Here is a 14,029-nt window from a genome sequence, read left to right on the forward strand (position 1 = left end):
TTGATTTTATTGAACTTAGCACGAAAAAGAGGTAAAAAAACGATGCTTAGACGGCAATGTCAGACACATAAATATAAGTAAAAAGGAGTAAAAAACAATACTTTTCATTACATTATTCATAACAGTACTTTTCAACTTATAAGCTGTTAATCCTATCAACTTAATTTTATTTTATTCGATTCAGCAATATAAGTATTACCTTAGAAACAAGACCTCACTTGTCGTCTAAATAGGAATATTTCAGTTTCTCCGTAGAATAAAAGCAGTTTTTAACTTTTAAAAAAGCTATTATTATTGTCAATTGTTGTTATTATTACACTTCTAATTACTTATATACTTTTAAGCTATTGATTATTAAACACTTTTTGGTTGCCTGGACTTATGGAATGGAATGCGACTTAATGAGGCAATCAGACCTGGACTTTATTGTGCCCTAAATTTTATTTTCCAAACAAAATATTTAACTACATATACTAATTTACAAAACTTTTACTGTTCGACGCCTTTTAACGAATTTCATTTCACAAACCACTTTAAAGTTAAAACGGCAGTTGAAGCATTTATGTTTCAAGGTATTGTAAAAGTGAATAAATATCAAATGTGATATACAACCTTAATTTTTAATTTTAAACAGAGCTTACTTAGCGAATTTAAATATTGGTAAATTAAGGATCAACTTTTGTTATAGTAATGGTTGAACCCCTTTGCATACATGTCAACGCAGAAGTCTCAGTTCCCAACAATATTTAATGTGGTAGTAAAGTAACAACGAAGCTGTGTTACTTCACTTCACATTATTTAAGTTTGCTAGCACTTTAGCTTTACAGTATGCTTATTATCTTATACATTTTCGAAAACTGTTCAGATATAGTGGTAAATGTCATTATAAATCATACTTATTAAATCAAAAATGATTTTGTAAAGCATAAATTTTCCTTCCACTTTATATAACTGAAAAAAATCTCCCGCGAAAGGCGGACGAAGTTGGCAAATAAGCATTTACTATTATTTTTACTAACTTTTATATACCTTTATTATTTTTTAAAATTATATTAGTTTTTTTTTAAGCTGATAGGTTTTCTTTCATTTTTTTTGTCAGCTGACACTTCTTTTACCTTATACTTTTTACACAAATTTTAGAAAACTTAAAAAAATCGAAAAACTGCACTGGTTTTTGACCCAAAAAAAGAAGTAAAATATTGAAATCCCTCCAAAATAGACGGATTTAAATACAAACTCTTTTGAGAAAATTTTGGAACTGGAACTGAGCAACTTTCATTCAAAAAGTAAATATTCCGAAGAAAGTGTTTGTGTTTATGTTAGAAAAAGAAAAAAAAAAAAAACGAAGTAAGTTGGTGGAAGAAAATGTCCCTTTCTTAAGAAAGTGAATTATGGAAGGAAAAGGAGGGAAAAAAAGTAAAGAAAATTAATTCAAATCCAGAATTCACCGAATCCTTGAGAGTACTTAAGATTGGAGAACTAAACTTTCAGCGCAAAATATTTAAATTTCTAGATTGATTTTAATATTTGAAATCTTCATTTAAATGTTTGTTTAATAAGCGAGCTTTGTCCCTTTGTCTTTACTCTTATTTAATTCTGAAATTGGTCATATTTGTAGAGAAACAGAGCATTTTCAAATACATAAAAAATATTCCTTCGGAATTTTCCTCTACAGAATTAGAATAGTTGAAACATTTATTTTTTCCCTTAAACATTTCTAATTCTCAATTCAAGCATGTGGTGTTTTAGATTAAAACTTTTTTAAAAAATCTAATTACTTTTATAATTTTTAGTGTTGTTTTCTAACTGGTCAGTCACTGAGTTGAACCAGAAATTCACCAACAGTTAAAAAGGCCTAAAACAAGGAAGGGATTCTGAAACAAATCTTCCTTTAGAAATGACTAGCTTTCTGTGAATAATATTTATCATTTTTTTTTAACAATTTTAAAGAAGGCTGACTATTTTCCTCTAAGCAAAATTTCAAATTTAATTTAAAATACAGAGGTTACAAAAGTCAAGAGACAACAATATGCAAAAATATAGATGGTAGTAGTATCGCGTACAAAATGTATATATGGGTATTACACGGACAGGAGTTTTATTTGCGTTTAAATTATTCATCTGAGAATGTTTCTGATGTAATTATGACTACAAGACGAGAATTAACAGAGATAGAACGTGAAATAGTAGTTGGAGCTAGACGCATGGGACATTCCATTTCGGAAATTGTGAGTAGATCTACAGTATCACGAGTGTGCTGAGATATTAGCTGATTTCAGGCATAACCACCCCCCTCCCCCCATGGACAACATAGTGACCGACCAATTGCACTTAATGGTCGACTTATGCGTAGAATTGTCAATGCTAACGGACAAACCACATGCATCAATGTGAGCCGTGAAATGGACGTGTCCGTTAGGGGAGTGCAGCGAAATTTGACTGTAATGGGATATTGCAACCGAAGACCTATTCTAGTGCCTTTATTAACAGCACGAAATTATGCCCAGTGTTTCTTCAGGGCTCGTGATCATATTGGTTGGACCCTAGATGACTGCAAAAAAAAAAAAAAAAAAAAAAAAAAAAAAAAAAAAAAAAAACTGCAGTTTGGATTTGGAAGAGTCACGATTTCAGTCAACTGGTCAGAGCTGATAGCAGAGTTCAAGTGTGGCGCAGACTTTACGAAGACATAGGCCCACTTTGTCAATAAGGCATTGTGTAATGTGGTTGTGACTCCATAATGCTGTTGGCTGTTTCTTTCATGGTATAGACTGGGGCCTATGGTCCGGTTGAACCGAGTATTGACTGGAAAAGCGTTATGTTCAATTCCTTGGAGACCACTTGCTGCCGTTCATGGACTTCATGTACCCAAACGAAGTTGGAATTTTTATGGATGGCAATGCACCATAAAAATGTCACCGGTCCTTAATTATTCGCGCCTAGTCTGAAGAACATTCTGGACAATTCCAGTGAATGATTTGGTCACCTAGATCACCCGACATGAATTCCATCGAACAATAATGGGATATAATCGAGACATCAGTTTGTGAACAAAATCTTGCACCCGCAACACTTTCGCACTTATGGACGCCTATTTAACCTTCATGACTGAATATTCTTGTAAGAGACTTCCAACTACTTGTTGAGTCCATGCCACGCCGAGTTGCCGCACTTTCTTGAGCTAGAGATGGTTCGATACGACATTAAGATCCCATGACTTTTGTCACCTCAGCATATGTATAGCATCAATTTAATGAATTATAAAGGCAGCTATATCTATAGTACTATTCTACTGAATTGAAAATACAGCTATATGTATAGCAGGAATTTAATGAGCTAAAAACGCAGCTATATCTCTAGTACTATTCTAATGAATTGAAATACAGCTATATATATATAGTATAAGCTTAATGAACATAAAATGCAGCTATATGTGTAGTATCAATTAAATGAATTGAAAAAACATCACTATTTAATTACACGTGGTCTAATGATGCATGTATTTTAGTCATTATAATATGTATGAGTCTTACCTAGAATATTTTTCATTAAATCTTTCATTAAACATGTCTTTAACAGGCATAAGATACCTTTCGAAACTACAATATCTATAATATTCATAGCATTCGTATTCTTTTCATTAGTCGAGTAAATTTGTAGGAAGACATATGTAATAGACATTCTCACTTCATCAGATGGATAAACCATACCACTTGCTAAGTAGTGAAGAACATCTGCTAAAAAAGAAATAATTGATACTAAAAAAATAATTTAAATAAAATTATTGATAAATAATTGAAAAAATAAGTAATTATTATTAAAATAAGGGTAATTTGAATCTGAAATTTAACCATCACTTAGTTTCCCATTTTGGAAATGATTCTGAAAATATTATATAATCCAATAAGTCTATATCTGATAAGTTAATATCTAATAAGTTCACAGCAATTATTTTCTCAACATAAATTACTTTAAGGACTTTCTTTCAAATTTTAGAATAATATCAAACGTTTATTTAATAAATGGGGCGTAGGCTGAAAACTTAAAGTTATTAATAAAGTGATATTTCCTGCCGATTACGTAATTATTTAAACGGCAATGCAGAATTTGAATAACCGTAATAGCTCAGGGGATAGAACGCTCGCCTTCCAATAAGGTGATAGGGTTTCGAATCCCAGCGATGGCTGGTCGATACGAATTCCGCACCCGTCTCACACCGATCACAGTATTGACGTAAAAGTATCCTCAGTAGTAGACGGATCATGGGTTAGAGTCCCCTTTCCGTCAGGCTAAACGTAGGAGATTTTTGTGGTTTTCCTTTCCATGTAAAGCAAATAAGGGTTAGTTCCATTAAAAAGTCCTCCATGAAGGCAAATTTCTCCCAATACTTGAATCAGGAGTTCCCTCGTTTTCTGCAAATTATAAGGCTACGGAGTTGAACATTAGTAGTTGTAAACCCAAAATTGGGTCGGCTCTTCAACAACGGTTATAAAATCAAATAAAATTTGAGGTATAAAATCTCAATCAGTAAGTAAAATCTCAATCACTCATATTGTGAAAATTTCATTTTTTGAAAAATATTCGATTGATTCCGTTCTAATTTTGGATTTTGTCATTTAAAATTTGGTTTGAAATTTTGTAAAAAAATTTTTACGTTTCAAAAATTGTTTGATCATTATTAAATTAAAAAGTTAAAACCAAAAACAATTCTTTTTATTATTTTTAATAGTGTCAGAGACATAGTGAGATATGAAAAGCATTAAAATCTACATATAAGGACTCAAACTTTCAACTAGTCTCGTGACTAAACAAATAGGACTAATTTACCCGGTTAAAATCAGAATCTTTCAAGAAAAAAAAATAAGCATGCCTATTATCAATATGTCTATATACTTGATTTCGTATCTTTAATTTAATCTTGTATAAATAGCATAACTAATTAGCATAATTATCTTCGAGCCGTTAAGATTGTACTGTACATATTTTAGTGCATGATAATCCAATCATTAGATCAAAGGCTATTCAAATTGTTTCGTATTCCTTCTTTCTTTCTTTTTTTTCATGCTATATTTACCTTATTTTTAAGAATTATTTTTTTATTATCTTTGAATTTTAAAAATCAATTTTTCATCACGATATATTTTTTTTTCTTCATTTCATAGAGTCATTATTTACTCGTTTTTGAGATGATTGCGCATTACAAAAAGGAAATGGTTAAAAAAAAAATCACCCAGGAGTAGAAGTAAAAAATGTGAAGAAAAAAAAAGTAAAGAAAAGGCGTAATGTGGTAAAAAACTTTAAGGGCCGGTAAAAGGCTATTTTCGCAGAAGACAGTGGGGTGAATTTGCTGATGTTTGGAAGGTGTTTTTGAAAGGTTACCAAAATAACACATTCGCGAATGTATTGTGAGAGATATCCATGACCCACTTTTCCGTTATGTCAGTATTTAAAAATTGACTGACTTTGGAAAAGTCAAAGAGGCATTGAGTAGATAATGGCTGATTTTTCCCCTCCTTCAATCAACTCATCATTAACGACTTTTTTCAGCGTTTAAAGAGATTTAAAGTAAACTGTTTAGAGAGAAGAAGACTTTATTCGAATTTCTTTTGTTATATAGGTTATTTTTGTAAGTTATGAGCACTATGTATCACTTTTAAAAGCGAAAGAGGAAACGAACTTTTTTTTTTCTATCCTAGCTACAAAAAAAATTTACAAGCAAAGAGGGGAAAAACGAAATGAAACTTTCGATACTTCTTTTCAATAGTATCGGTTGGTATCGATAGTACTTCCATTCAATAGTATCGACACTTATGTTCGGTAGTATGGAAACGATTTTATAACCATCGTTGAACAACTGACCTAATTTTGAGCTGACGACTACCAATGTTCAACACTGTAGCCTTGTAATTTTGAATCTAATCCAGAAGACAAGTTAACTCCTGAACCAAACATTGGCAGAAGTTAACTTTCGTGGAGGAATTTTCTGATGGAACTGACCAGAATTTGCGATACATGGAGCGAGAAACCTCCCACGGTTAGCCTGACGGCAAGGGAATTCTAACCCATAATCTACCACTGAGGATATTTTACGTCAGCACAGGAATTCGTATAGAACAGCCATCGCTGGGATACGAACCCAGGTCACCTCATTGGGAGATGAGTGCTTTTTCCCCTGAGCCACCATGACAATGGAAATAATTATGACTTTTATTAATATAATAATCTACTTGTATAAATATAATTGAATGAGCTACATTCATTAATGAACTAAATATAATTAAACTAGCTATCTTTGGTGACCAGCTTGGAGACCATTTAAAGTTAACTTGTACAACATACAAACCTTAATGGTTACCAAACAAATTGCACAGCCAAAATGCATTTAAATATTCGAGTTTTTCAATCCCTTATTCAATCCTAACACCTGAATTAGTTTTAAACAATTATATTTGCCAAATTGATTCACTGTCTAGCTGTTGCCGCGAGTACTTTGATTTCAGTTATAATTATTTTCAAGAGATGTCCACGATATAGTCAAAGTTGTTTAGATACTGAATTTCAGTAATAATTTAAAATCTGTGAGGCAGCCATTAAGTCATACAAGCCACCGTATGTATGAGTTCTCATAGTAGGTAACAAGCGCATTAAAATTATTTCCATCTCTTTCATGTGATAAGATAGAAAACTCATTCCATTGATCTATTACGTGCTGTACTATTTCCTCATGCACCTCTCTAGCTATAACTTAAATATCGTATAATGTCTATGTGATATTGCTGGAAAAAAGGCAAGCTCTGTCTCCAATAATTAGCATAATTAGCATCACAGCATCGTTATGTTTGTACAAACATTTTGGAAGGAATAAAAAATAAGCACTTCGTAACTTACTTTTTATTTCTTTAAAAATTCAAAATTACTCTAAAAATAATTAAAATATGGCTAATTATTCAACAGTATTTAAACTATCGCTTAACAAAACAAATCTAAATAAATACTTAACGTATATCAAATTTTTTAACGCTGCTTAAATTATTACTTGAGGCAACCTTAAAAAATGCAAAATTAACTACATTGTTACCAAAGATCGGGAAATACCCGAGTTTATGGTACCACATAAAAGAAATATATAGATATCGATGATCTATATTTACGTTTATTATTTTTCTTCACTACGATTTATTAGACTAGGACTTGTAAGATGAAATATAACGCAAAAAAGCCAAAGTATGGGCTTTATAAGTTTGCATCATATTTAGTTGCAGATCCTACAATTTGAGCCAATTAGTTAAATAAATAACTCAATAAATAAATAACTTAATAAGTAAATAAATAAAAAAATTCTAACTAAAATTCAGTTTCTAACCAAATCGAATGCCTTTTCTTTTATTAAATCGAACAAAAATGCCTGAAGTAGAACTTATTACATAGTGGTTCGATTGATTCATTAAGCAGAGTTGCTGATTATTTGTGGTATTTCTAATTTGATATTCTTATATATGATTCTTTTCAAGGTTACAAATACTTTCATAACGTATTTACTGTAAATACTGTTTTTCGAACATAATTTCTCATCAATTCAATAATCAATTGATCAATGTGGCAAAAACAAAAAAGAGCAATATTCTCTCTTGTAAATCTTTTTACTTATCACATCCGATAGCTGTACTTACTATTTTGTTGAAAAAATCGTGAAACAAGGCATGGAAACAAATGCAGAAGACGGCCAATGATACGAATACGCCTTAAATTTTTCAAATAATTAACTTCTTCTTGGATCTGTAAATATATAAAAAATGAAAATTAATAATTTTAAATAACAACGCAACAAACTGATTAAAAAATTGCTCTTCAATATATTAACTTGACTTCAATTACATCGATGGCTGAATAATCTTTCCTAAAGACTTAATATCATGTTAAACTATTTAAAGTTTTCCGAAGTATTAATGAAACATTTCAGTTATGTGAAAGTAGATTGTAAAGCATCTGTCATCTCTTAATATTTAATAAAAAAATTCAGGGTAGTATTTAGAAGTTTTTTTTCATTGCCAATACATTTTTTGTTTTTCTAAATTTCTGTGATCATTTGTCCTCAGTGAATAGTTTTCTCTTGAATAACTAGATCTTTACAATTATTGTCATAGAGCAGCAGAGGCTCAGTGGCTAGAGAGCTAGCATCTCAATGAGGTACAAACTCAAATTCCAATGAAAGCTGTTTCATGCGAATTTTGCTCCTGGCTTGCAACGACCACAGTGCTGGCATGAAATATCGTCCGTAATAAACGGGTCATGGATTAGAATCCCATCAAGAATTTCCTTTCTATGTAACGCAAATGCATGTTAGTTCCATCACAAAGTGCTCCCCGGAGACTTTGTCCCAATGCTTGATCTAGGAGTTCCCTCGTCTTCTGGATTGGGCTCAAAATTACAAGGCTACGGAGAGATGGTCGATAACTCTGAATTGGGTCGACTGTTGAACGCCAGTTATAAAACAAAATAAGAAATCGTTGTTACAAGACTTAAAATAATTTGCAGCTTTTTTAAAGTGCTTATGAGACGCTTCAGAAACGTAGCGATAGGCTTGAGTAGTAGAAAAGTGGTCATTTTTACTTTTTTGTAATAAATAATAGTTTTTTTGGGACTATCTGAAACATTTCATTCATTGAATATGTTACGCTAAAAGCTCAGTCTAATTCTGAGCCATAGAGACTGTATTCCCAGCAATTCATCTCAAACATTCTAATATTTAAGTAATGAATTTAACATACTTAAAGCATCCAAATCAATATTAAGATCAAAAAATATGATTTCAAATGATACCCTAAATATGTCGTACAGTTCACAATTGATTTTCATATATAGAAGCTAAAATAGCTTAATAAAAATGCCAAGCATAGCCATAGTTTTTAAAAGTTAATTGTTTCACAAAATATGTGATCAATATGATTTCTGATCTAATATTATTTCTGTGTATAATAGACACTTTAAATAGATAAGATTAATTTTTAAAGTAGGGAAAAGAATTTATAATTTCAAATATAAGGATAGCTTGAATAAAGATCCTACATCAGTCTATAAGAAAATTTTTGTTTTGTTTCTTGCACTTCCCAAATAATACAGGGTGTCCCGTAAATGTTGCGAATAACTTCTAGGGGAAGTAGAGCACATCGTAAGTATTAAGAATTACCTAGGAAACCATGATCAGAAATGTCCTCTTACGCTGCTAGGGGCGCTTTCCTATTATGAATATGCTGCTCGTGTGCCCTTGAACTTGCACTTTTATCTTTCGAAAACATTTTAATTTCATGTTACTATTAATATAACCGTCTTTAAACAGCCGACCCAATTTTGCGTTTATGACTACTAATGTTCAACTCCTTAGCCTTGTAGTTTTGAACTCAATTCAGAAGGCAAGGGAACTCCTTGATGAAGTATCGGGAGAAATTTGCCTTCGTGGAGAACTTTTTGATGTAACTAACTCGCATTTGCGTTACATGAAGAGGAAGATCACGAAAACCTCCCACGGTTAGCCTGGTGGCAAGGGGACTCTGACCTATGATCCATCTACCACTGAGAATATTTTACGTCAGCACAGTGGTCGGTGCAGGATGGATGTAGCGTTCGTATCAATCAGCCATCGTTGGGATTCGAACCCGATTCACCTCATTGAAAGACGAACGCTCTATCCCCTGAGCCATCACAGCTCTATGTTGCTATTACTTATTGTCAAGAGTTCCATCAAAATAGATTCAGAATGTTGTTTTTTCGCAATTTAATGATTAGGCGAGCTTGTTCAACTAGTCACTAAATCAATAAATTATGATAAAACTGCTGATACTGTACTTGTTTGAAGCAGTTTTTGACAATAAGTAATAGAAAGCAAAAAATTACGATAAATAAATAAAAGTACCTTATGTTTAAACTCCTAGATGTGACAGTTCATTATAGGAAAGCGCCCTTAGCGGCATACGATAACATTTTCGGTCGTGTTTTCCTAGGTAATTCTTAACCCTTACGATATCTCCTACTTCCTTTAGAAGTTTGTCGCAACATTTACAGAATACTCTGTTGGTTGTACGCCGCGTCTCTCAAATTACGTTATATACTAGGTTTCTAGCACTATGGTGCAAAATTAGATAATATCAGAATTTAAAAAAAAGTTACACGGTGTTTATTTCCTTTCTTTTTTTCATTAAAAAAAGGCAAAATTTTGGCTTTGCTAAAACCAATAAGAATAAAGAAACTTTTCAGCAAAGAAATTTTAAACAGGTTATTTTATAACGTCGTTCTTTATGTTAAAAACACTTTCGCGTTCTGTTGATTCTAATAACACTTGGGCAAGCCAAGATCGCCAGTCATTAGCTTTTGCTAATCAAGTCAAGAAGATGCGCCTTTCGTTTAACAAGAAACCACCGCAAGGGTGAAAATGCGTCTTAGCTTAGAGCCCCACAGGTAGATGGCAGTACCACATTCCTGGATCACTTCCTCAATTTAAATATAGATCTGAAGAAATAGAAAATTTTCTCCAGATCCATGTACTCAAGGTAATGCGCAGAACTTTCGATTCCACATATTTTACTAGCACATATATCGCATGTACTCGGTTAGTCTTAGCGGAGTCGAAAATCGAACCCTACATAGCTACCACGGCCTACCGTGTTCGTTACATAGTCATATAACTATAACTCCATCTATTTCTACTTTCCGCCTAAAACTATTTATTTTAATTATTTATTCTGGAAATTTATCACAAAATACTCTGACAGTTAAATTTTGACCTACTAGCGGCACTTCTTTAAAGACAAACTGAGTTCAGCAATATGGCTGAACACAATGAAAAAGAATTTTATTTTTCTGAAACTCGTGTTACCTGAATGATTCACGTGGCGCCTTACCTTCCGTCTTTCTGGTTGAACGCATAAAAATAATTAGACTTTCATGAAGCAGCTCCCTCTTGTGAAAGGTGACGGCTGAATAATACAGCCGACATTTTAAAGTCGGATTTATGTCTCAATGTGTGCTTCGTTTCAAATGTTACTGTATTTTGAAACGGGAGTGCAAAAATTTTAGAATTATGCAAGTGATTCTCAACTTTTTTTTTCTCACCTACCATACGTCGTTAACATTTTGACATACCATTTTACAAATTGTAGTTAATAAATAACTTATTTTCCCTTGAAAAATGTCAGAAGCTTCCAAAGTTTTTGTAAATATAAATGAAATATTTATTGTGAAACAAATGGTTGAAAATTTATAAAAATTAAACTAAGCGAAAATTACCTGATCAAAAATAAAGATAGAATATGAAGACCTTATTGAGAATCCACAAAAAAATATAAATTAAAAAATAAAAATGTAGTAAAATTGTTTTTTAATTATTGCAAGGGTTTGTTTCTCTTTCTCTACTCAAACATAAAAAAGTATTTAAAACATCGTAAAAGCGTCTTATTTATTAAAAAAAAATAATATAATTACAACATTTCTGAAAGCAGAACCAATTCTAAAATTATAGATAAGTAATGTAGCATTTTTACAAAATTAATATATTGTGAAAGATTTGTAAGTTTATGTTTCTTGAAAGCATTTCTAACAACCTTTTATTTTCGATACTGAAACATTAGAAACATTTTATTTTAAAATATTGTAAAATCGTTCAATTCATTAACCCTCTGGCTAATTGGAACACCATTGACACTATTAAATTTCTTTTCTTCTGACGCTCTACTTACAAGTAAAAATATATAGTAGTATTTCTTAATAGTAAAAAACAGTATAATAGTTACTAAAAAAATCTATCTTTAACGTTAATCTTTAACGCAAAGAGGGACAGCGGTACCCGATGCTGTATTTCATAACTACAAAATTATTGAAATGTAAAATACAATATTTTTTTTTACTTATTTTGACTTAAATTTTTACGAAAGTATGAAAAAAGTGTGAAAAATATGTCTAATGATAATTCTGCGTCAAAGGGTTAACAAAATGCTGTTATTTCAAAATTGCAACACAGAATCTCTTCTGTTAGTTGCATAAGTTATCTTAAATTTTTAAAAGATGGAAAAATCATTTGGAAGATTAAAAGATTTTGGAAGATTATGGTTTTGGAGAGCATCTTTCACATCCGTTAGTTAAATGTAAAAAAAAAAGAAGTTTTTACTTAAAATATCTTAAAAGCGTTTCAATTAGTAACGAAATGCCATAATTCAAAAGTTCATATATAATTATGAAAAGCATAACATTTCAAAAGCATAGCAAGCATAGCATTCATTTCTGAAAATCATATATTAGTTATGTTTTCGAAAGATTAGTAAATATTTCTGAAACATAAATATGACGTTGTGAGAAGTGTGAGTGAAAACTAGTCAAAATGAAATCAAATTTCTGAACTCGCATTGATTAATTAGACATATATGAGCAATTCTACAAGTAAACGCCAATTAGGCGGCCAAAAAAAAATTTAAAAAATTTTGGGGGGCACACTATTTCTACATGAATTTTCTTCTTTTTTACACCCTAAAAAGGCAAGAAAAAATCGTGAACATGAAACTTTTTCTTTGTGACATACTTTAAATGTGACATACTCTTTCTGACATACTCAAATAAATCTGAGCCATTTATTCAGATTAAACGATTTTTACATAAATATAATAATATTATACTCTCTAAAATGTATTTATAGAGATTTCATACTATAATATTATATTTTAGTATAAAAATTGGCGTTTATTTGTAGAATTGCTCATATCGTAGCTTTGAAACTAAACCGTGGTAACTCAAAAAAACAAGTTTTTCAGGAGAGCAATTTTTTAACTTTCCGCGCTAATGCTAATCGCGTCAATGCGATAACGATTTATCTGCTCTCTAAATTAATTTTATGGAACTATGAAGATAACACTTTGTTTCTCTAAAAGGGTGATTTTTTTTTTACTCAAAATGACCCAAATATCTCATTTTTCGATTTACTACGGTTAGTTTCAAGGCGACGATATGAGCAATTCTACAAATAAACGCAAATTAGGCGGCCAAACAAAATTAAATGTTTTTTTTTTGGGGGGGGGGCATGCTATTTCCACATGAATTTTCTTCTTTTTTACACCCTAAAAAAGCAAGAAAAAATATTAAACATGAAATTTTTTCTTTGTGACATACTTTAAATGACAAAATACCAATTTTAAATTTTTCCCGAGTTTCTCAATTTAGGAACTTTGATTAAATTTTTTTATTTTTGTTTTTTATACTAAAATATAATCTTATAGTACGAAATCTCTATAAATACATGTTAGAAAGACATTCTAATAATATTATATTTATGTAAAACTCGTTTTATCTGAATAAATGGCTCAGATTTATCTGAGTATGTCAGAAAGAGTATGTCGCATTTAAAGTATGTCACAAAGAAAAAAATCCATGTTCACGATTTTTTCCTGCCTTTTTAGGGTGTAAAAAAGAAGAAAATTCATTTAGAAATAGTGTGCCCCCTCAAAAAATTTTTATTTTTTTTTGGCCGCCTAATTGGCGTTTATTTGTAGAATTGCTCATATAACTAATTGTATAATAATATATAAAAATTACAGAAGTTAATCTAAAATATTTCTAAAGGGCAGATACTTAGATTTATAATTATAAACGTAGGTATTGCTCGATTAAAAAACTTTATTCGCTTCAAAAATATACAGATTGGATATAACAGTTTAGAGGCCTTAAAAATAGGCACCCATTATCAGGACTTGCCAGATGCGAATACGAAGAAACAAAAATGACTTGCAATATAAAACATAAAGTCACTAAAGAAGAAAGAAAAATAAAAGCGATTCCATTTTTCATTGGCAACTTAACGTTTCATATTTCAAAATCACTTTTGTTTCCTCTTATTCACATTTGGCAAGTCCTGATAATGGGTGCCTATTTTTGAAAGCTTGAAACATGTCGACTGTTGTATTAAATTTGTACATTTGTGAGGCAAATGAAGATTTTTAATCAAGAAATATCTTACCGTTTCAGCTTTTTGGGTTTATTTATTCAATATAAACAA

General features: G+C 31.0%; 1 protein-coding gene across 3 annotated transcripts in view; it reads right to left on the reverse strand.

The window, feature by feature from the left end:
• The window catches only part of LOC107443481 (uncharacterized), an 86,307-nt gene that overhangs the window by 41,365 nt on the left and 30,913 nt on the right, over positions 1-14,029 (reverse strand). For all 3 annotated transcript variants that reach the window (XM_087154257.1, XM_087154258.1, XM_087154256.1), the window contains exons 4-5: positions 7,668-7,773; positions 3,531-3,734 (exon numbers count right to left, since the gene is read on the reverse strand). In XM_087154257.1, coding sequence (XP_087010383.1) covers positions 3,531-3,734; positions 7,668-7,773 — 310 coding nt within the window. The remainder of the gene's footprint in view (positions 1-3,530; positions 3,735-7,667; positions 7,774-14,029) is intronic.

The sequence above is a fragment of the Parasteatoda tepidariorum genome, chromosome 10, assembly GCF_982258835.1.
Source record: "Parasteatoda tepidariorum strain Cologne lab strain chromosome 10, Ptep-v5.0, whole genome shotgun sequence".
In the NCBI taxonomy this organism is placed as follows: Eukaryota; Metazoa; Arthropoda; class Arachnida; order Araneae; family Theridiidae; genus Parasteatoda; species Parasteatoda tepidariorum.